At 42.1% G+C, this 22,228-nt stretch overlaps 1 protein-coding gene across 1 annotated transcript in view; it reads right to left on the reverse strand.

The window, feature by feature from the left end:
- Positions 1–22,228, reverse strand: part of MLH1 (mutL homolog 1) — a 55,253-nt gene that overhangs the window by 25,151 nt on the left and 7,874 nt on the right. The window contains 8 exon segments of the mRNA XM_030930797.1: positions 4,375–4,528; positions 7,183–7,276; positions 9,581–9,693; positions 12,071–12,156; positions 12,306–12,348; positions 14,912–15,003; positions 16,745–16,817; positions 19,314–19,387. Coding sequence (XP_030786657.1) covers positions 4,375–4,528; positions 7,183–7,276; positions 9,581–9,693; positions 12,071–12,156; positions 12,306–12,348; positions 14,912–15,003; positions 16,745–16,817; positions 19,314–19,387 — 729 coding nt within the window.

Here is a 22,228-nt window from a genome sequence, read left to right on the forward strand (position 1 = left end):
TGGTTCCACTGGACTAAGATGGGATAATTTGAGCATCAAAAAGAAAAATGACTATAATTGATTAAAATGTGTTGCTCTGTTAATAGCTATGACAAAACACTGAAAAAGCAAAAAACTGAAAGTGAGGAGGGAGGAGATGGAGAGGGAGGAAATAAGAGGGGAGAAAGAGAAGGGAAAACATCATTAAACACCACTGGAAATTACTAGGACATCATTCATTCCTTTGAAACTTGATAGCTAGAGGGATATAATTCAGCATTTGGTCTTACTTTCTAGTAAGAACTGTACTTCAGGACAACCAAATAGCTATAACAAGGGAAAGTTCTTCTATACGAAAGAATTACAGTCAATACAGAAGAAATGATAAAATCAGAAAATCATAATCTTGCAATCTAATGAAATAACTGATTCAGGTAACAGTCATCAACGAAAGGTGAAACCATTAAGCTACATGTTGATGGGTAAGTTTACAATGAGGGAATCAGGCTGTCACCAGCTGAACCCACTTATGAATCTTATCACCAAAATGACATAACAAGACATTATGCACCTCCTGCTGGGGTATATTAGGAAGTATAGGGCCAATGGAAACAAAATGGTACAGTGACTTTTCTAACTTCAAACAGACTTAAAAGATTCTTAAGAATAGTTATGGTAATTTCTGCTTCCCAAAACGCACCTGTAAATTAAAAAATATATATATGTATCTACACGTATAAACTTAATATACGTAAGTATGTATACACTTAATATTTGTTCAATATGCATATATTTTTGTCCAAGGTTTCCAGCTCATAACTCCCATAGTCCTGTTATAGTCTTTTGTTACAATGTTGGGGTGCTGTAGGCCTCAGAAGTTCTTAGGAAACAGAATTTCTCTACCTTCTCCTGCTTTCCTTTCACTTGCCCAAGGCAGGACTCTAATCTGATTGTGGGTCATAAGACACTCATTCCATAGGGGTCCTGCCCCATATCCTGGAGGAAAGAATGGCCACAGAGAGGCCAAGAAGAATCTGAACAAACAGGTCTTACTGAGTTTAGACCCCTTTATGTCCAATCATATTTCGACACAGTTGTCCACGTTTCAATCATTCCTGCCTAACGATGTCTCCATAAAAGGCCCAAGACGACAGAGTTTGCGGGCTTCCGGAGAGCTGAACACGTTGATGCTGACAGGAAAATGAACAAGAACTCATCCATGTGCTGGGAGCCAAGTACATGGGGACAGAAGCTCCTGCGCTCCAGACCCTTCCAGACCTAGCTTTGTGTATCTCTTTATTTGGCTATTTATTGGTATCTTTTTAAATCTTTGTAATAAATCCAGAAAACTAAGTACGCATTTCCCTGAGTTCTATGAGCCACTACAGCAAATTAATAAAAAATAAAGTGGGGGGTCTTGGGAACCCCAACTTGAAACTGGTCAGAACTTCTAGAGTCCTGGACTTGTGACTGGTGCCTGAAGCAGGAGACTGGGGGCAGTCTAGCGGACTGCACCCTCAAACTGTGGGATTTAATGCTATCTCCAAGTAGACAGTGTTGGAATTAAATTGGAGGAGATCAGCTGCTGTCCACTGTGGAACTGACTGCTTGTTTAGTGTGTGGGGAGAAACCCCCACATAAGTGGTTATAGAAATCTTCTGAGTTGATTGTTGTTATGGTGAAAGATTGGAGGAAAAACACAGCAACCAAATATGATGTGTGGAATCCCCAGGGTTCCTCATTTCCACACCAAATGCATTCACTGCAAACCAGGGCTTCTGATGTACCGGCCATGATCAGTGGAGTACAAGGCACAATCTGAGAAGCAGAAAGATGGTGGCTCCATGGGCCAAAAAGTCAGGAGCCAGTGTGACCTGCTGCTGGCAGGGAGAGAAGGTATTCTGATAATCCATGAAAACAGGGAGCAGCAAGGAGCCAACCAAGCTGGTGTCAAGCACCAACCGACAGGGGCAGGCCCTCTGATCCTTCTGAAAACACACTGGTCAGGACTTATGCAGAGTTCCACCAGAAAAAAAATGTAATCTAACAAAATAAATCTGACTAACCCAGGATAAGACAAGGAGGCATGCTGAGAGGTTCTTTTCCCCATGAAGCCACAGACTCTATGATCTCTGGCAAACCCCTTGGACCTCAACTGGGACAGAGCAAATGGCAATCACTCTGTGCTAGGCAATGTGCTCTCCATCTTCATTTCACACTTGGGGACTTTCTTCCCACTCCCCACCAGCCAAACCATTTCCAGGTCTTGGCAATTCTACATGCTCAACTATTAGTGAATGGGGCTACTTCCTGTGTCTCAAGCCCCTCACCACTTCTCCCAAATCATTGTAGGATTCCATCTTGCTCCTCTCCAGTCCATTCTGATATTGCAACCAGGGAGCTCTTCATAAAATGCAAACAAGATCCCACCCATTCCCATCAAATTGAAATCTAAACTCTTTAATATCCTGATGAAAACCTTTCTATTTGGCCTGAATTCTGCAGCCTCAACTCCACCACTGCTGCTTGTCTTAACAGATCCATACTCAGACTCCAACACAGCTTAACCCCAGCTGCACATGACAGTACCTAGGGAGGGTTTTAAACAATCCTGATGCCCAGACCCCACTACCCAAGAATGATTTATTGGTCTAGGCAGGGCCCAGACATTGGAAATTTCTAAGTTTCCCAGGTAATTCTAATGGCAGCCAGGGTAGCGAATACTGGACCCATTGCACTCAACTTTCAGATCCTCAAACACATATTCTCTTGCACCTCCAGGCCTTTATCCTTGCCATTTCCTCTGCCAGAAACACTCTTTTCATTCCCCCTCCCCTTTGGGTCCCAGGCTCCATGTCTCTTCCCTCCCTTTCCTAACTGACCAAGTCCAGGACAATGGCCCCTGCTATTATTCTCCCGAGTCTATTTTTCTCTCCCATGGGACATATTCTCTAGTAGTCCGTAAGCGCTTCTGTGGAAGGCAGCAACATCTATGCTGCATCCCTGGGCACCCAACACAGTGTGTCTCAGATACGATTCTCAATGCACATGTGCGGAGGGAGGCAGAATAAAAGGAGCAGTAAAGGGGCACTGAGCTTAAGTGAGCAACGGGAACAGGTATCAAACCAACTAACAGTTACTGGGTATATCTTGTGTATCACAGTGCTCCAAGAGCCTTACTCACGCTAGACACGTTAACCCACTGGGGGCATGTGTGGCCTCATCTCATCCATGGGCACTAGAAGGCATAGGGACTTAAGGCCTCTGTAAGACCCAGGGCTCATGTTGGTAGCAGGAGTCAATCAATAATGGAGGAACAAGGGTTGGTTTCCAGACAGAACTTCTTCCTCCCACCTGCCACATATCCCTTTCAGGTCTGTCACATATCCCTTTCAGGTCTCACCAGTAAGAACCTTCCTCTTTGCATCAATAATCTCCAGGTATTGGGGGGTCCAAGGTTGGTGGGGTTGCTCTAGCTGGGTTTAATCTCACCGCTTGGTGCCCATGCCACTTCCATCTAGATTCTTTCCAGGTAGGTAACTGTGAGTGTCCTTCTGAGAAGCATTCATCTGCTTGGGAATTTTAAGTTTTCTGTGAAGCAGGGTCTCACAGAAGTTCAGTTTCTGCTTCTAGGATCCAGCATAATTTAATGCAGAAAATATTTATATTTCTATTTTGTAGTTTCAGTGTGCTTATGATGAACATCTTCACCATGATTAAAGGGCTGTTCACAATCACATCATCTCAGAACCAGGAGTATATTGGAGAGCATTTTATCCAACCTGCTTATCTTATAGACAGGAAAACTGAGAACTCAGGTAAGTGAAGTGACTTAGAATAAGAAGTACTTAGAAGCCGTACCAGAGACTTTCTGTTCACTGACTGCTTGTAACTGTCCCTGGATGTGGGGATGATCCATTCCTCCATTACTGAGGGGGACATGGAGGCCAGGGAAGGTTACTCGCACAGCTGGTAACCCAGGTCTGTCCAACAGTAGAGCCTCCGCTCTTTCCACTCTTCCCACTGCCTCCCTGGGGTCCAGCCCCTCCACTGTGCCATGTGTAGGTAGGAGTAACCTCCTCCTGAACATCTAAAGTGAAGAGTGCATTGAAGAGGCACCCTATTCTGTTTTCAGACAGCTCGTTTTCCTAGGAAGTTGGTCTAAGGTTCCAGATGGAGGCAAAGTGAGGAAGTGAGCTCAGACCTTATGACTCTAAGCCTAGGAACAACAGCACAATACCTTTATAACTAGGTTCAAAGAAGAAAATGTTAAAACTATCAAGGTAATACTTGCAAAGAAAGTTCCTAAGTAACAGGCAAACATCTGGGCTCTCATGTCTGGCAGGGCACATTTCAAAGGCCCCAGAGAAGCAGCTGGATGAGAAGCGCCCTGACCTGGGTGAAGTACATCCTGGAGGAATTGGAGCCCAGGAGCTTGCTCTCGATGTGCTGTTGCACCCGCTCCAGGATGCTCTCCTCGTGCAGGAAGTGAACTTCATGCTTTGTGGGGTGCACATTAACATCCACATTCTGGGGACTGATTTCTAAACTGGCAGGAAAATAAAAGAGAACAATTACCTTAGATAGTGGGAGGGGGAGAAAAAGCCCACATATGGCACATATGGTTTATGTGGTGGCCAGAAGATTTGAGGAGGCCAGATGACATAGTGGTCAAAACCTCAGGATCGAGTCTGAGTGTGTTCAAATATTGGCCCTACTACTTTAGAGCTGTGTAGCTTTGCATTAAGTTACATCATCTTTCTTTGCCTCAATTTCTTCATTTGTAAAGTGGACATAACAGAATTACCTATATCACAGGTTTATGGTGGGAATTAAATTAATGCCAACTGGCTGGGTGCAGTGGCTCAGGCCTGTAATCCCAGCACTTTGGGAGTACGAGGCAGGTGGATCATGAGGTCAAGAGATCGAGACCATCCTGGCCAACATGATGAAACCACGTCTGTACTAAAAATACAAAAATTAGTTGGTGGCACATGCCTGTAATCCCAGGTACTCAGGAGGCTGAGGGAGGAGAATCCCTTCAACCAGGGACTCAGAGGTTGCAGTGAGCCGAGATCGCACCACTGTACTCCAGCCTGGCGGCGGAGCAAGACTCCATCTCAAAAAAAAAAAAAAAAAAATTCATGCCAAGTGCTTTATATGTACCTGCCACATATGTTAACTGTAATTACTCTCATTTTAGAACTAGTGGAATTTCTTGTGTGACCTTGGGCAAGTCACTTAACTTCTTAGGATCTGTTTTCTCATCTGCAACCATGAATAAGTAAGTCCTCTATTATGTGAGGAAACAATATATGCAAGAACACTTTCTATCCATAAAATGTAGTCGTAAAAATCAGTTTAGAGACTATGCTAGCTATCAATTTATTGCCTCAGCTCCGAGTCCATCTTTCATTGCTTGCTCTGTGATAATGGAGGTTTGCAATGTGAAGCTTTGCCAGTAGAAGGTGCCAGAGGGACTCAGCAGGAGAAAGGGGTTTCTATGCCAGGTTAGGGTACACTCCTATCAGACTTCAAGTTCTTTAGCACAAGTGGCCAGCAGCACGTGTACTCTTCTCACGGGCAGTTTTTCCCAGCATCCCCTCAGAGTGGTACTGGGGAGAGCCTCATTGACTTTACCTCGCAGCAAGCCAGTTAGTTCTCTTCAACAAGGTATGCATCTCAGACAGTATGTGGGGGAGTGTGGTGAGGGGATGCTATCTCAGCCCTAGGAGGAAATGGTTGTTCTTTATATCTGCTGTTCCTATGTCTTATTACTCTATTCTCTATTACTCTAATCTCCAGTTTGTAATTCTTTATTCATCTATTCAAATTGTTGCATGGTTTCTATCTCCTGTTTGGACCCTGATTAAAACTAACTTTAGGCCAGGTGCAGTGGCTGAGGCCTGTAATCCTAACACTTCAGGAGGCCAAAGTGAGAGGATCACCTGAGGTCAGGAGTTCGAGACCAGCCTGGCCAACACGGTAGAATCCATCTCTACTAAAAATACAAAAATTAGCTGGGCGTGGTGGTGCACACCTGTAATCCCAGCTACTCGGGAGGTTGAGGCAGGAGAATTGCTTGAACCTGGGAGGCAGAGGTTGCAATGAGACGAGATTGTGCCATTGTACTCTAGCCTGGGTAACAGAGCAAGACTCCATCTCAAAAATAAAATAAAATAAAACTACCTTTAACCACAATTTTTATGCTCTCCCCCTTTCAATCAAAATGAAAACAATGATAAATTAGGATAATTAGGACATGAAATAGACAAATTAGTAGCAGAGCCAGAAATAATACAAAGAAATACTCCATAAGTCAGCTCTGGACTGTAAATTCCTTTAGAGCAGGGGTACCTCACATTTATTCTGTATTTCAAATACCTACTATGGGGTTTGGTCTATTTAATGCAAGTGCTAAACTGTATGACTGCTAAACTAATTACATCAACATCTGGGCAATCAACAGTGGATATTTTAAGACAAGAACCTCCACAGAGCAGGACATAGTCTTTTTTTTTTTTTTTTTTTGAGACGGACTCTCGCTCTGTCACCTAGGCTGCAGTGCAGTGGTACAATCTCAGTTCACTGCAACCTCCACCTCCCAGGTTCAAGTGATTCTCCTGCCTCAGCCTCCCGAGTAGCTGGGACTACAAGTGTCCGCCACCATGCCTGGCTAATTTTTGTATTTTTAGTAGAGACAGGGTTTCACCATGTTGGCCAGGCTGGTCTCGATCGCCTGACCTTGTGATTCACCCACCTCAGCCTCCCAAAGTGCTGGGATTTACAAGTGTGAGCCACCATGCCCGGCTGATTGTCTTTTATGGAAGAAAAACAGTAGCTGTTGTGGCTTCCCAACTGACCCCAGCAGAAGTAATAGTTAGAGCCTTCAGAGCACATCTGTTTCCACTCTGCCCACAAGCTGTCAGCACCTCCTGATGGGCTGAGGCATGGCATTCCTTTTTTTATTGCTAACAGAGCCTGGCATATAGGAGGCTCTTAGTGAGGTTCTGCTAAATTAGTGAATAAATGAAGAAAAATTGTGCCTTGTACCTGTAAGAAGGGACAGAACATCCTTTTGCCAGTGGTGTATGGGATTCACTCTGATTGTACTATTAGCATGCTCATCTCTTTCAAAGAGGAGAGCCTGAGAGAACATCTGTTACCTGTGAGTCTTGGTTGAGGAGTTTGGTACTACATTACCTGAGGTACAGGAATGGGTGTGTGTTTTTGGGCAAGTAGGCTGCATACACTGTTTCTATGGCTTTTCTCAAGGAAGTTGATTCTACCAGACGATCTAAACAATAAAAAGAAAGCAACCAGTTCAAAACTGTCCTGAGGGGTGAGGTCACAGGTGTACATTCATACGAAGTCATGAAATCACCTCAGGAAAAACATTTCTGTAGCGATACGCACATCACATCCCCAGGAAGAAAGGTGCACCTTTACCTGTCACCACTTCCCAGCCCAGTATCTTACTATCAGCTTGGGACTGTTTTACTTCAATCAAGTAACAGAAAACATGATAAGGCAATACATTCTCCCTCCTCACTTCCCTTTGCCCCCATTAGCTCATGTGGACTAACTGTGCTCTTGCTGGGCACAGTGCGAAGTATGATGTCAGCCCTCAGACTTTTCATTTGGCAAATACATACTGGATATCACACACACCAAGTGCTGGGAGACAACATGCTGATAAATAAAGCAATTCCAACCCCAAGTGGCCAGCACTATTATAGAGGTATGTGTGCTAAAAAGTGAGCCGAGAGAGCAACTAACTTTGCTCAGGAAGTTCTGACGGTGGAGTAGCCATAATGAGTTTTCCAGAATTTCGGGCAGTACAAGTGTCAATGCATATTCAAGGTAATTTAAGAAATGAGGCTAGTTTGGAGAGGATAGAAAGCAATAAAGGCAGAAAAAAATAAGACTAAAATCAGAGGAAGATGTATTTTCAGGAATCACAGCTCTCCTTTCTCTCTGGACAGATTTTAGATGACCTGCTGATTATCTGTTGTCCTGTGTTGTTGTAGACAAGGATATATCAAATCTTTTTATTTCCAACAGGAAGAGTGGTTGTGACTTTATCAATGAAGAGACTAACATCCTTTGAGTGCTCACCACATCCATGGCCCCACCATTAATGTCACTGTACTCTGTAACATGTGTCCTGACCACACAGGCCTGGAGCAGGCATGGGCACCTGACAAAAGGACAGCTGGAGCCCCTGTGCTGAGAATTCTGAACTTGAGATGCGCCAAAGAAGTGTTCTTTTTCTCTGCCACCTGAGTGTGCCCGCACAGTGTAGATAAATGAATGGCATGCATAAGAGCTCGACCTTTCTTTGCTACTGGGAAGTTGGTATTGTGAACACATAAGCTAATCACAATGCAGGGCTGTGGTAAGCAGCCCCATCAGAAACACGGACAGAGGAGAGTCAGAGAGCACCTACATTGAATTTTTTGTCTGCTTTATAGCCAGCATGTGTGTTACAAAGCAGTTATTCTTCATGGTTAGGAAAAAAACTACTGAAAAACATTTTCTGAGCCTTGATTAACACAATCTTTGTTATATGTCAGGGGTAAGTCCTTCCTAACAAAATAGGAAAATCCCTGCTAATAGACATCAGTTTAACAGAATGTGTTTGTAAAATGATTGGCTCTGTCCTTACTGTTCCTGTATTGCTTTGAATAACTGCTGTAAAACTGCATATTTTGAGACATTTACGACTGGTTAGCACTCTAAATGGAAGAAGGGAATATTCCATTTCCAATAGCAAACAAAACAAAAACTGTAAAATTATTATTAAATGCTTTAAAACAATAAAGATAAGTAATCTATAAGATAAAAATGATGAAAACTGAAAACACAGAAATGGAAAGATTCATCTTATTTCTGGATGGAAAACGAAAAATTCAGACTGTGTTTGAGATTAGTTGTTGTTGCTAGGTCACCACCAAAACCTTGTAATAAACAATTAAGTTATAAGGAGCAGAATATAAAATAGCATTTGTTTAGTAAATAACAATCATGTAAACACTATGTCAGCAGAGAGATAAAAACTGTAAAGGAATCTGAGAAATATCCTAATTAATTTAGTTAATTTCCTCCCTAATTTTTAGAACTCCTCTTTGTATCATAAAGCTCATTCTTTAAAAAGGAAAATCTCAAGTATCTTAGCAATTTCTTTAATGACAATGCCTATACCTAAGGTACTCCTTTTCCGCGTCCTGCTGTGCAATTTCAAATAGTGGCCCTTGATCTCTTCCAGCAATGTTCTGGCTAGGATTTGCTTGTAAAGACTCTGACACCATCAGGTGAGGAAGGTGTGCTGGCTCACAGGAGCCTGTTATGCCCTCTCCTGGACTTCCTCTTAGAGGTGAGAACCAGACTCCAACAGTCAACCAGCAATGAGCACATGTGGGAGGGCTAAGCACAGACTTAGGACAAAAATTATACATGCTTCCCAATAAAACCAAACTTGGCCATGAGGTTTCTCCATGTTTAATCAAACCTATGGATCAGAAATTTTTCCATGGTCCCATAAAATTCCCTGTGGGTGTTTCCTGTGAGTGGATTTCCCATGTGGTTCTTTTTCACTTACGGTTGATGAAGAGTAAGAAGATACACTTCTTCACTGAGTAGTTTGCATTGGATATGTAACCACTCATTTTGAAGGCTAGGGTTTTATCCTCACATCCAATTTCTATCAGTTCTCTGGTTAGAAAAGAGATTCCGAAGCTTTTGGAAATACTCAAAACTCAAACATTACAAAAGAATCAGAATTTAAAAACACAAAGTTCCTTCCCATAAACTAACTTTGTGAAATGAGGGCCCCGGAGACTTGGTCCATTTGAGGTCCTCCTGTGCCTGTCCATTCATCCATCCATTTGTCTGTTCATTCATTCACCCAGCCACCATCCCATCCATCCACCCATCCATCCATCCATCCATCCATCCATCCATCCATCCATCCACCCACCCACCTACCCACCCACCTACCCTACTCGGTCAGTGCTTTCAAGCACCTGTGCTATGTGCCAGGTACTGCTCTAATTGCTAAAACAGAACAATGAGTCCAAGCTCTGAGACCTTATTTTGCTGAAACTTCAATGTATCTTAGTAACCAGATCCCAAAGGTGAGATTCCAAGAACTTACCTCCGCTGAATTACTTACTATACTGAATAGCACCACAATGTGGTTCTACAGTGTGTGGTGTTCCCAGGAGTGTCTATTGGGGAGGGAAGGTTAATAAGCGAAAAAGACGTCCTCAGACAAGCAACACTTATTTCTGTCTGGAGACCTTCCGAAGAACTAGTCCCTGTCTGGAAAGCTCTACTCTTAACCTATTGGTACCTAGTTAATTCCTATTTATCCTTCACATTTCAAAAATTATTTCTTTCAAAGAACCTTTTCTAACGATCCCTTTCTCTGACCCTACAGAGTTTCCCATCATGTCCTTTATTTTTCCATTGAGGCATCAAGGACAATCTGCTAATGAATGGCATAATTATTTCATGTGTCTTTCCAACTGAAAAGTCAGCTGAGGGCAAGCATCATTTCTTCTTGTCTTCGTTTTCTAATATATCCCTACCATATAGCACAATACCCAGGAAATAGCAGACATTCAATAAGGGTTTGCCGAATGGCTGGTGGAAGCTTTTTATGCAGTAATGTGTGGTCTGAGTGTCTTCAACGGAGGGTATGGCTTGCAGCACTTCCCATACACACTGAACCAGCAACTCTTTTTTGCCAAAATGCCTCAAGAGGCTAGTGTTCTGGAAGCCTGCTCTGGGAAATGCTGCTCTAGAGGATTTCTAATCTTGTACAACCCCTAAGATTTCCCAACAACTAATTCTGATCTTAAAATCTAGTTAAAGAAGCTCTGAAAAGTTACACTGTACAAGCAGAGCTCTCCCTTCGCTCTGGGAGCAGTTTTAAAAAATTCATTCATTTGCGATTAGAAAGAAAATAGTAAATTAAAAGCAAACTATTTGTTCCTTAGTCGGCTTAGCTCAAAGAATAAAAAATTTGTCCTTCAAAGTAGAAACTGGGCTCTGGAATGACTGCTGCTGCTTTTCAGATTTCTGGGAAAAGTGAAAACAGGAGCTGTCTCATCCATATACCTCCCATATATGGAAGGGTCTCAGTATTTTTCCCTCAGATTATGATATAGGCACTTTGGGCTTTATAAAGTCCTGAGACAGCTAGGAATCTATGATGGAAATGGTGGTTTTTATATGCAGAGAGGAGCACTATGAGGAATCCATAATGCAAGCACCTTCCCCTCTTACGTTTTTCTTTTTTTTTTTTTTTTTTTTTTTGAGACAGAATCTCACTCTGTCGCTCAGGCTGGAGTGCAGTGGCACGATCTCGGCTCACTCTGCAAGCTCCACCTCCCAGGTTCACGCCATTCTCCTGCCTCAGCCTCCTGGGTAGCTGGGACTACAGGTGCCCGCCACCACGCCTGGCTAGTTTTTTTGTCTTTTTTTTTTTTAGTAGAGACGGGGTTTCACCGTGTTAGCCAGGATGGTCTCGATCTCCTGACCTCGTGATCCGCCCGCCTCGGCCTCCCAAAGTGCTGGGATTACAGGCGTGAGCCACCACGCCCGGCTGCTTTTCTTGATAATGAAGATTTAGTGACACGAATCTGGTCTTCAAGGGCAGGAAATATTTTATTTGTCTTTATATCCCTAACTTCTAGCACAAAGCCTGGAATATCAGAGGCAATTAATAAATGTTGAATGATAAATAAGTGAAATCCTAAAGTGATGATACTGGAAATACAAGGAAAAGAAGGAGCATTGGAGGATAAAATAATTCTACTACACTACAAATTTTTTCAAGACTAAGACTTTGAAAGAACACATGATTCACGCCACAGCATCTAGAAGATTACATGCACCCAGGAAGTGTCGATTACATGAAATAAGAACTCCATTAACAAATCTGAAGCATAAAACAAGCCTGTGTATTTGACTAAAGCAAATTCTTAAGGCAGGTACTATCTTGAAAGGTTCCAAAATAATGTGATGGAATGATAAACCAAGATAAGAAATGTAAAAGATTTTTTTATATAGGTTATCGACATACCGACTAACAGCATTTCCAAAGATGGAGCGAATATTGTCCACAGTTGAGGCACTGGGTAGTGTCCTAACATCAGCTACTGTCTCTCCCTGCTGATAAACAAACAGCAGAAGACACAAGGATTTATTGTCTCACGGTTGAGACTAAAACATCATAACCCTATCTCCACCAGCGAACTATTAAAAATCCCTTCTTCTTTTCATAAAACAAAACCATCTCCCATAAACCAATAACTTACTTTTTTAACTGAAAAACTAATGCCTGCATTGTGTATTGAATACCTGGAAAAGAAAAACAAAGGAGTAAGAAAAAAGTTGCCAAAAACACACACTAGATGGCAGAGCCCCCTAGTTTTTTTGTATTTTTTTTTAGTAGAGACGGGGTTTCACCGTGTTAGCCAGGATGGTCTCGATCTCCTGACCTCGTGATCCACCCGCCTCGGCCTCCCAAAGTGCTGGGATTACAGGCGTGAGTTAAATTTAAATAAAATAAATTTAACTAACTTATTTTAGTTAAATAAGTTAGCGGAGTTGAGTAATCTAAACAAAGGTGCACATAAAGAAAAATATCTCCATACAGCCTATTAATATTTTACCCACAGAAAAATAAACCAGCAGAAACTTCATAGAGACATAAATGCTAAATGTGACTGAATCAAAACACAGGCTCCTCTCTACTTTTATAGGTTGCTGATAGAATCAAGGATATCATACCACAATCTCTTTTTTATTTATTGTTATTTATTTTTGAGACAGAGTTTCACTCTTGTTGCCCAGGCTAGAGTGCAATGGCACGATCTCGGCTCACTGCAACCTCCACCTCCTGGGTTCAAGCGATTCTCGTGCCTCAGCCTCCGAAGTAGCTGGGATTATAGGCGCCTGCCACCAGGCCCAGCTAATTTTTTTTGTACTTTTAGTGGAGACAGGGTTTCACCATGTTGGCCAGGCTGGTCTCGAACTCCTGACCTCAGGTGATCTGCCCGCCTCGTCCTCCCAAAGTGCTGTAATTACATGCGTGAGCCACCACATTCGGCCCACAATCTTTTCACTTTCAGTTTTATTTTCAGAGTGTCCCAAAGGTCTGGTTTGCCTCAAGGACACCTTGAGAAGCTAGCTCTAACAAGCCCTGCTTTTACTCTCTCTCAAAGAGTCCTCATTACGCCCTCCTTCTCACTGGCTTCTTCCTGCCCCTGGGTCTTATTCCACTATCTCCCAGCCTTTTCTTGGTTGACAGTCGTTTCTCTTTCCTCTAGGAAACTTGTGAACCCAAGAATTGTGCCTAGCAAAATGCATTTATTAAATAACAATGTTTCACTTTACCACACCTAGAACCAAAACAGTCAACTAGAACTCCTTTATTTTTAGGAGGTAATGAATATTCTGACACTGATTTATAAAATTCCAAGAAAAAGCAAAGACACTTGATGTATAAACCTGTGTCATTTTATTGAGGTGAAATGTTTGACTCATTTTAGATTTTTTTAGAAATACTGAAAAATGGGCCAGGTGTGGTGGCTCATGCCTGTAATCCCAGCACTTTGGGAGGCCGAGGTGGGCAGATCATCTGAGGTCAGGAGTTCGAGACCAGCCTGACCAACATGGAGAAACCCCATCTCTACTAAAAACACAAAATTAGACGGGCATGGTGGCGTATGCCTGTAATCCCAGCTACTCGAGAAGGCTGAGGCAGGCAAATCGCTTAAACCTGGGAAGCAGAGGTTGCGGTGAGCTGAGATCACACCATGGTACTCCATCCAGCCTAGGCAACAAGAGTAAAACTCTGTCTCAGAAAAAAAAAAAAAAAAAAAGAAATTTCGAAAAATGGCCAGGCATGGTGGCTCACGCCTGTAATCCCAGCACTTTAGGAGGCTGAGGTAGGTGGATCACCTGAGGTCAGGAGTTTAAGACCAGCCTGACCAACATAATTAAACCCCCTCTCTACTAAAAAGAAAAAAAAAAAAATAGCTGGGCATGGTGGCATGTGCCTGTAATCACAGCTACTCGGGAGGCTGAGACAGAAGAATCGCTTGAACCCAGGAGGCAGAGGTTGCAGTGAGCTGAGATTGCACCATTGCACTCCAGCCTGGGCAACAAGAGTGAAATTCTGTCTCAAAATATATATATATTGAGGTGAAATGTTTGACTCATTTTAGATTTTTTTAGAAATACATATATATATATATTATATATCACAATCAATGATATGTGGGTTCGGAGAGCCTATACTGAAGCCATCTGTACCATGTGTACCAGCAGAGTAAGTCTATCATGGATATAATGTTTTCATCTGTCCTGAATCCCTTCTCCTTTTTCTGGTAACAGCCTCTCATCTTCCTTTGGGAAACTACCTGTATTCCATTCTATTTGATATGCACCCTTAGTAAGACTGCCAATCAAGAAACCTTCTCCCCATAGATATGGGCACATGATCATCAAATGCACTGTTAAGTAAACTGACTCGAGAGCAAAGTCAGGAAAAGAATGAAAACAATTGGTGTACAGTAATGACATTAAGTCCTAGAGGCACCCTGGTTCTTAGTCTCTCCAAGGGGCAACTGCACACACTTCATGTTGTAACTCCTAGCCTTCCACTAAATTTCTTTTTAGCTCAAGTTGGCTAGAGTCAGTTTGTTTTGCTGCCATCAAAGAGCTCTCATTGATCTAAAGACCAATTGCTCTTTCCTGGGGAGATGAGAGAAAGTGCAAAATTGGTGGCTAAACCTTGACTAGAAATTAGTTTTACTTTTCACCATCTAGCTCAGCAACTGTTCACAATTTATGAACACTAGAACATATTACCTTGGTGACAAATCTCAGAGACCCACTCCCAGATTTTGGACTGTACCTGCCAACAATCTCCAAAATTTTCCCATATTCTTCACTTGGATTTTTTAAAGCTTTTCTCCTCGTGGCTATGTTGTAAAAAAGGTCCTCCACCTGAACAGAAGATCAATTTTTCTTGTAAATTCATAGAAGTATATGAAAATACAACCCAAGATGTCCTAGCAAAAGCTAAGTCTTAAGATAGTGAATCCAATTATATTTACCAACCGCTCAGTTCTAAGAACTGACTGAGGCCAGGGATAATATAGCATTAACAGAAGAATTAAAGGACATTTTTCCTGCCTCCCACATTCATTCACAGATTTCTCATCTATGCACTGGGGGCCATCTTTGTGTCAGGGTCTTTGCTTTGTGCAGAAAATATGAAGACAAAGCATGATCTTGCTCACAACAGTACATGATTTAGTGGGACACGTATGTAAACTGAGAAGTATAATTTCACATGGTATTCAAAGACAGGCCGGGTGCAGTGGCTCACGTCTGTAATCCTAGCACTTTGGGAGGCCAAGGTGGGTGGGTCATCTGAGGTCAGGAGTTCGAGACCAGCCTGGCCAACATGGTGAAACCCTGTCTCTACTAAAACTACAAAAATGAGCCAGGCATGGTGACACATGCCTGTAATCCCAGCTACTCAGGAGGCTGAGGCAGGACAACTGCTTGAACTCAGGAGGCAGTGATTGCGGTGAGCTGAGATCACGCCACTGTACTTCTGCATGGGCAACAGACTGAGACTTTGTCTCAAAAAAAAAGATATTTTTCAAGCTAATAATAATCACAAAATTTCTTAGATCATTTGAAGTTCTTGGAAATCACACTGTGGTCACTATGGTATAAGATCTCTCTCTCTCTTTCTTTTTTTTTTTTTTTTTTGAGACCGTGTCTCACTCTTGTTGCTCAGGCTGGAGTGCAGGGCCGCGATCTCGACTCACTGCAACCTCCACCTCCCAGGTTCAAGCAATTCTCCTGCCTCAGCTTTCTTGAGTAGCTGGGATTATAGGCACGCGCCACCACACCTGGCTAATTTTGTATGTTTAGTAGAGATAAGGTTTCTCCATCTTGGTCAGGCTGGTCTCGAACTCCCGATCTCAGACGATCCGCCCATCTTGGCCTCCCAAAGTGCTAAGATTACAGGTGTGAGCCACTGTGCCCAGCCCAAGATCTCTCTTAACATGTATTGCAAAACACACATTTTTTTCTGCCTCCTGCCTGCCTCGTCACACCCAGGATTAGGCAGGTTACAGTGGACTTCGAGAAGATATGCTCTAGATGGGACTTGGGTGGAGGGGCAGGATGCATAACATGACAGCAGGGTGCTTTGTGGAATCACAGAAGGGAAAGAGACCAACTTGAGGCACTATACATAGGCAGCATGATGGACTTTCTCCCAGCTAATGATATAGTCATATGTCTCATCAGACACCCTTTAAGTCAAGAGGGCAAGTATTCTTTGCTTCATTTGATAGATGAGAAAACTGGGGTTAAGGGATGTTAAGTGACTTGCCTCTCGACATACAACCACTGAGTGATAAGGCTGGGCTCTAACCCACGCCTCTGGGGTCAAGCTTAATCTTCTTTCAATACCAACTACCCTGCCATTGATTTTTGCCATCCCAGTGAAGAATCTCCTAGCCCTTAAAAAAGACAAGGAGGTCGCAGGCTGCCATGCCACAAAAGCCAATAGTCATTTATCTTGCTTAGAGGATGATATCTTGGGATCTGCATTGACTAGTGCAAATTCATTTTATTATTACCCTGAAAACTCAATTTTAATTTTTATTCCAATATTTATACAAACAAAGCTTCAACAATTTATGCTCCCATGTACCATTCTTACCGTGATCTGGGTCCCTTGATTGCCAGCACATGGTTTAGGAGGACCTTTCAGTTTTCCATCCGAGTAACTTGCTCTAATGAGAAAATATAACAAATTAATATCCAGTAGAGAGATAGATACTAATCCCAAGGGGAAAAAAGAAAACCATACCAACAACAGATTAAAATATAGCCATATTATATATTGTCTTAATTATTTATCATTTTCCTGTTTATCTCTCCACTACTTCCATAATCATTTGAATTTGATTTTTTTTTTTTTTTTTTGAGATGGAGTTTTGCTCTTGTTTCCCAGGCTGGAGTGCAATGGCGCAATCTCAGCTCACTGTAACCTCCGCCTACCAGGGTTGAAGAGATTCTCCTGCCTCAGCCTCCCAAGTAGCTGAGATTACAGATGCCCACCACCACACCCGGCTAATTTTGTATTTTTAGTAGAGACGGAGTTTTACCCTGTTGGTCAGGCTGGTCTCGAACTCCTAGATACGCCTGCCTCGGCCTCCCAAAGTGCTGGGATTACAGGCATGAGCCACCACACCCAGTCCTTGAATTGGATTTTTAAAAATATCTGTTTTTCTAGCAAATGTTCCTATTTACTTGCTGAGTTCTAAGCTACCAAACAATGGTTTTGCCACTGCCTAAGTTAACAGTAAAATTTTTCAGTAATTCTGCAATTATTTATTGAGGAGCTACCATGTGTCAGGTCTGTAGAAGCCCTTGTAATAAAGAAAGGTCTTGGGGCCGGGTGCGGTGGCTCACGCCTGTAATCCCAGCACTTTGGGAGGCCAAGGCGGGTGGATCACGAGGTCAGGAGATCAAGACCATCCTGGCTAACACAGTGAAACCCCATCTCTACTAAAAATACAAAAAATTAGCGGGGCATGGTGGCAGGTGCCTATAGTCCCAGCTACTCAGGAGGCTGAGGCAGGAGAATGGTGTGAACCCAGGAGGCGGAGCTTGCAGTGAACCAAGATCGCACCACTGCACTCCAGCCTGGGTGACACAGGGAGATGACGTGTCAAAAAAAAATTAAATTAAAAAAAGAGAAAGCTCTTCATCTAGTGATGCATAGACTTTTTACCTAACTGTAGAACAATATGCTAAGTGATCTATAGAAGGGTCCATTCAGCCTGGTGGGAGTGAGGGTGAGTAAAAGCATCCCAGAGAGCTGGCAATTCATCTGTTCTTTATAGAGAGGAATAGTTTCAGGTGGAGACAGCAGGAAAGACCATCCAGGAAGGCAAAAACAAAAATGAAAGCATAGAGGCTTTAGAATACATGGCAGCTGGGAATAGGCAGAGAGACGGGGCTGGAAAGGCAGACTGAGAGCACATTGGAAGGGGCTGGTTGCCAAGATAATGAGTCTATTTCATCCTGCTATGGAAGGGGAGCCATTGTAGTATGCAGGGGCATACTATAATCTAGGCTATCTAGGAAGGCACTAACTCACAACTCTCTCTTCAGTTAGTGACAGGGGATTCTAATATTATCAGCCCATCTAGATCTAGGGCAATTATAATTCATAGAGAGCCAGACACCCCTAGCATTAATGTTGTGTACTCTGAAATTTCCACCTTCCATTACTTCACACATTTATCTGTTGAGGAAGACTGAGAAACAGACAGAACTACCCTTTGTTGAAGATATTTTCCCTTTTTTATGTATTTATTTTTTAAGGGTGGAGTACAGTGGTGTAATCATAGCTTGCTGCAGCCTCAAACTGCTGGGCTCAAGCAATCTTCCTGCCTCTGGAGTAGCTAAGACTACAGATGTACATCACCATACCCAACTAATTTTTTAAAAATTTTCTGTAGAGATGGGGTCTTGCTCTGTTTCTCAGGCTGGTCTCAAACTGACTTCAAGCAATCCTCCCACTTCAGCCTCCCAAAGTCACAGGCAAAGTCACTATACCCAGCCTACTTTCCCTTTTAATCTACAAACAATCTGTGTGATTTTTAAAAATTATCTTTTTATTTTGGCATGAATTTGGTACTCCTACCAGTCTTCAACTAGTGAATGGCCAGTGCTTACAAAAACAAAGGTGCGATTTTGTTATCCTGAATCCCGTTTTTGTTCTGTTCCAAGGCCATTCATCAGCTTCTGAAAACTGTGCCAGCATAACAGATAGCCAGCAGCTACTTGTGGGAAAGCAAACCAGCACAGGCATACACAGGTGGTGGGAGCTGGTGGCTCAGGAGCCAGCTAAGGAAACATGAACCTTTAGTATCCCAGCCACAGCCCTCTAATCAGTCCAAAGCAATACCCGAACTGAAGGGCAAAGGGGCAGAAATTACATCAGCAGCTACCATTTACTTAGAACACCTATGTGTAACAGACACCTGGCTAGGCACTTGTAATATGTTATATCATATCTTTTAAGAATCCATGAAATAAGAGTATCACCTAATAATCATCGTCGTGGATTATCAATTTATCAATAGGGAGAAAAGAAAATGTACCCAAGATCTCTGCCAAAAAAGATAACACTGGTGTTGAGACAGGATTACTCTGAGATCCAGGCAAAAAATACATTCAGGATTAATATATATGAATAAAAGAAGTCAGCACTATACCTGTATGCACACTTTCCATCAGCTGTTTTCGTTGTAATAGTAACATGAGCTACATGGCTTATGCTGGCCAAAGCCTAAGGAAGAAAAGAAAATAGACTGAAAGAAAAACTCACTGCTGGGTCACCCACTATCACCAATAGACTGAAAGAAAAACTCACTGCTGGGTCACCCACTATCACCTCATCAAAGGCAGAGGTTATCTGAACTGCCTCTTCCATTTTTTATTAATATGTGGCAATGATAAGCACTTTGCTCACTCACTTTGATGACATGCTGAAAAAAAAATGATCAAACAATCTGTAGCATAATTACTAGAACAAGTGAAAAATATGTATTAAAAAGTCCAAAACATTAATGTGTTAATAAGCAATTGTGTTCAGGTGGTAGAACTACAGGCATGTTTAATAATATTCTCAATGAAGTGTCTTCTAGTACTTTTCAAAACTTGCCTTCAGAAGTGGGTACAGGAATCACTCCAAATAGATAGTGTTTTACGTTGTTACTCAAAACTGCTTTATATAAGCAATTATTCATTTAGAAATGTAAATCTGAAATTATGCTATTAAGACAAAACAAATTTTAAAAACCCATGACCATTTTTCCCCTTTATAACCAAGATTGGTCTCTCAGACTTTTGGAATCTGTATCTTTTTTCACAAGAAGGACATTACAATATGTAAAGGTGTAACTCAGGAACTGTGCTATGATGGGGTCTGTGTGACAGCATCTCATTAGACAGTAAATATAGCTGTGGCAAGTTCAGTTCACTGAAAGGCACATAGGTCAGGCTCAGGGATCACCAGCTGGATTTTCCTGGTTTATGTAATTGAGCTAATTTGCATCATGAAAAAACATAAGGCCAGGTGCAGTGGCTCACGCCTGTAATCCCAGCACTTTGGAAGGCCTAGGTGGGTGCATCACCTGAGGTCAGGAGTTCAAGAAGAGCCTGGCCAACATGGTGAAACACCATCTCTACTAAAAACACAAAAATTAGCCAGCTGTGGTGGCATGTGCCTGTAATCCGAGCTACTCGGGAGGCTGAGGCAGGAGAATCACTTGAACCTGAGAGGCAGAAGTTACAGTAAGTGGAGATTGTGCCACTGCACTCCAGCCTGGGCAACAAAGTGAGACTGCGTACCAAAAAAAAAAAAAAGTAAATGATTTTGAGACCTGTATAAGGAAAGACATGAAAATGCAGAGTAGAACACAACATCACACCAGGAAGACAGACTGCCATTACACACGGCACAGCAGATGGTCCTGCTGCTTCAGAAGCCTCTTCCCCAGCAGTGGAGCCAATTGGACAGGGGCACAGACTCTGGAGTCAAACTGCCTAGTTTCTAATCCCCACTTTGCCATTTTCTAATCCCCACTTTGCCATTTTCTAACTGTGTCCTCTGGCCTTGTTTCCCTCATGTAAAACTGGGTAACAGCAGAACCTCTGTAGAGTTACTGTCAGGAGTAAGAGTTAACACAAAGTGCTGAGAACCATGGCTGGTACACAGAAATCCCTCAATAAATCTTCCCTGTATAATTATAGTGAAATAATAGCCACAAAGATAACCTACAGCTAGGCGAAGACTCCAGGAGGCCATGGGCTTGGAAAATGACCCAGGTAGCTGCAAGGCCAAAATGAAACTGCCTTCCTAGAGTTTGATCTAAGGTATCCTTAAAATCAGGGGCAGTCTCGGTGTAAACCAAGTCTTAGAAATTGTCCCTTCTTGGAATAATCGAGTGGTCACTGTGAGTAAGACGATACATGAGACCACCCTAGTTTGCTGTAAATTGATCTAAATTACAGAGACTGAATCACACTTGCCTTTTACTTTTTAAAAATTAAAGTAATACATGTATATGATAAAAAAATTCAAACTACTGAAAGGCCAAAAATGAAAAGTAATAGCCTCTTTGACTGCCCAACCCCATCTTCACTTTCATTCCCTTAAAATAACTACTGTAAAACAGTTTCTCTGGTCCCCTGGAACCTCCATAGAGGAACACAGCCCTGCCAAAACCTTGATTTTAGCCTAGTGAAGCCTAGTAAGACCCATATCTTCTGATCTCCAGAACGGTACAATGATTAATTTGTATTGTTTAATGCCACTAAATTTCTGGAAATTTTTTGACAACAACAGGAAACTAATACAGTTTTTAAAATATATATATTTTTTACCAAGTAATGTTATTTCTATAAATTTATCCTTAGGAAACAATTAAATGAAACACAGTATACCTATAAGAATACTCATCAGAACCTTAAACAGGGCCAGATGCAGTGGCTCATGCCTATAACCCCAGCACTTTGCAAGGCCAAGGCGGGCAGATCACTCAAGGTCAGGAGTTCAAGACCAGCCTGGCCATCATGGCCAAACCCTGTCTCTACTAAAAATACAAAAATTAGCCAGGCATGGTGGTGCGCGCCTATAATCCCAGCTATTCAGGAGGCTGAGGCAGGAGAATAGCTTGAACCCAGAAGGTGGAGGCTGCAGTAAGCTGAGATCATGTCACTGCACTCCAGCCTGGATAATAGAGCAAGACTCTGTCTCAAAAAAAAAAAAAGAAACCAAAAAATAAGAATCTTAAACAGGAAAAAAAGTCAAAGAGCATAAATGTTCAACAAGAAACTAAACAAACTATAGTACATACAGGTAACAGAATACTATGTAGCCATTAAAACTTAGATAGGCCTATACTTACTGGGTAGAAAGACATCCATGAGGAAGTGAGTCACAAAATATAAGATCATATTTTATCCTTTTATATTTTAATCTGTTTTCTAAATCATATACTCCTATGATATGTCATATAATTTTACCCACAGATACTTTAGGATGTATCTTAAAAGATAAGGACTCAAAAAAAACCCCACGACAATATTTTTATACAAAGATAATTCATAATTTCTCCTTAATGAC

The sequence above is a fragment of the Rhinopithecus roxellana genome, chromosome 1 (assembly GCF_007565055.1).
Source record: "Rhinopithecus roxellana isolate Shanxi Qingling chromosome 1, ASM756505v1, whole genome shotgun sequence".
Taxonomy (NCBI): domain Eukaryota; kingdom Metazoa; phylum Chordata; class Mammalia; order Primates; family Cercopithecidae; genus Rhinopithecus; species Rhinopithecus roxellana.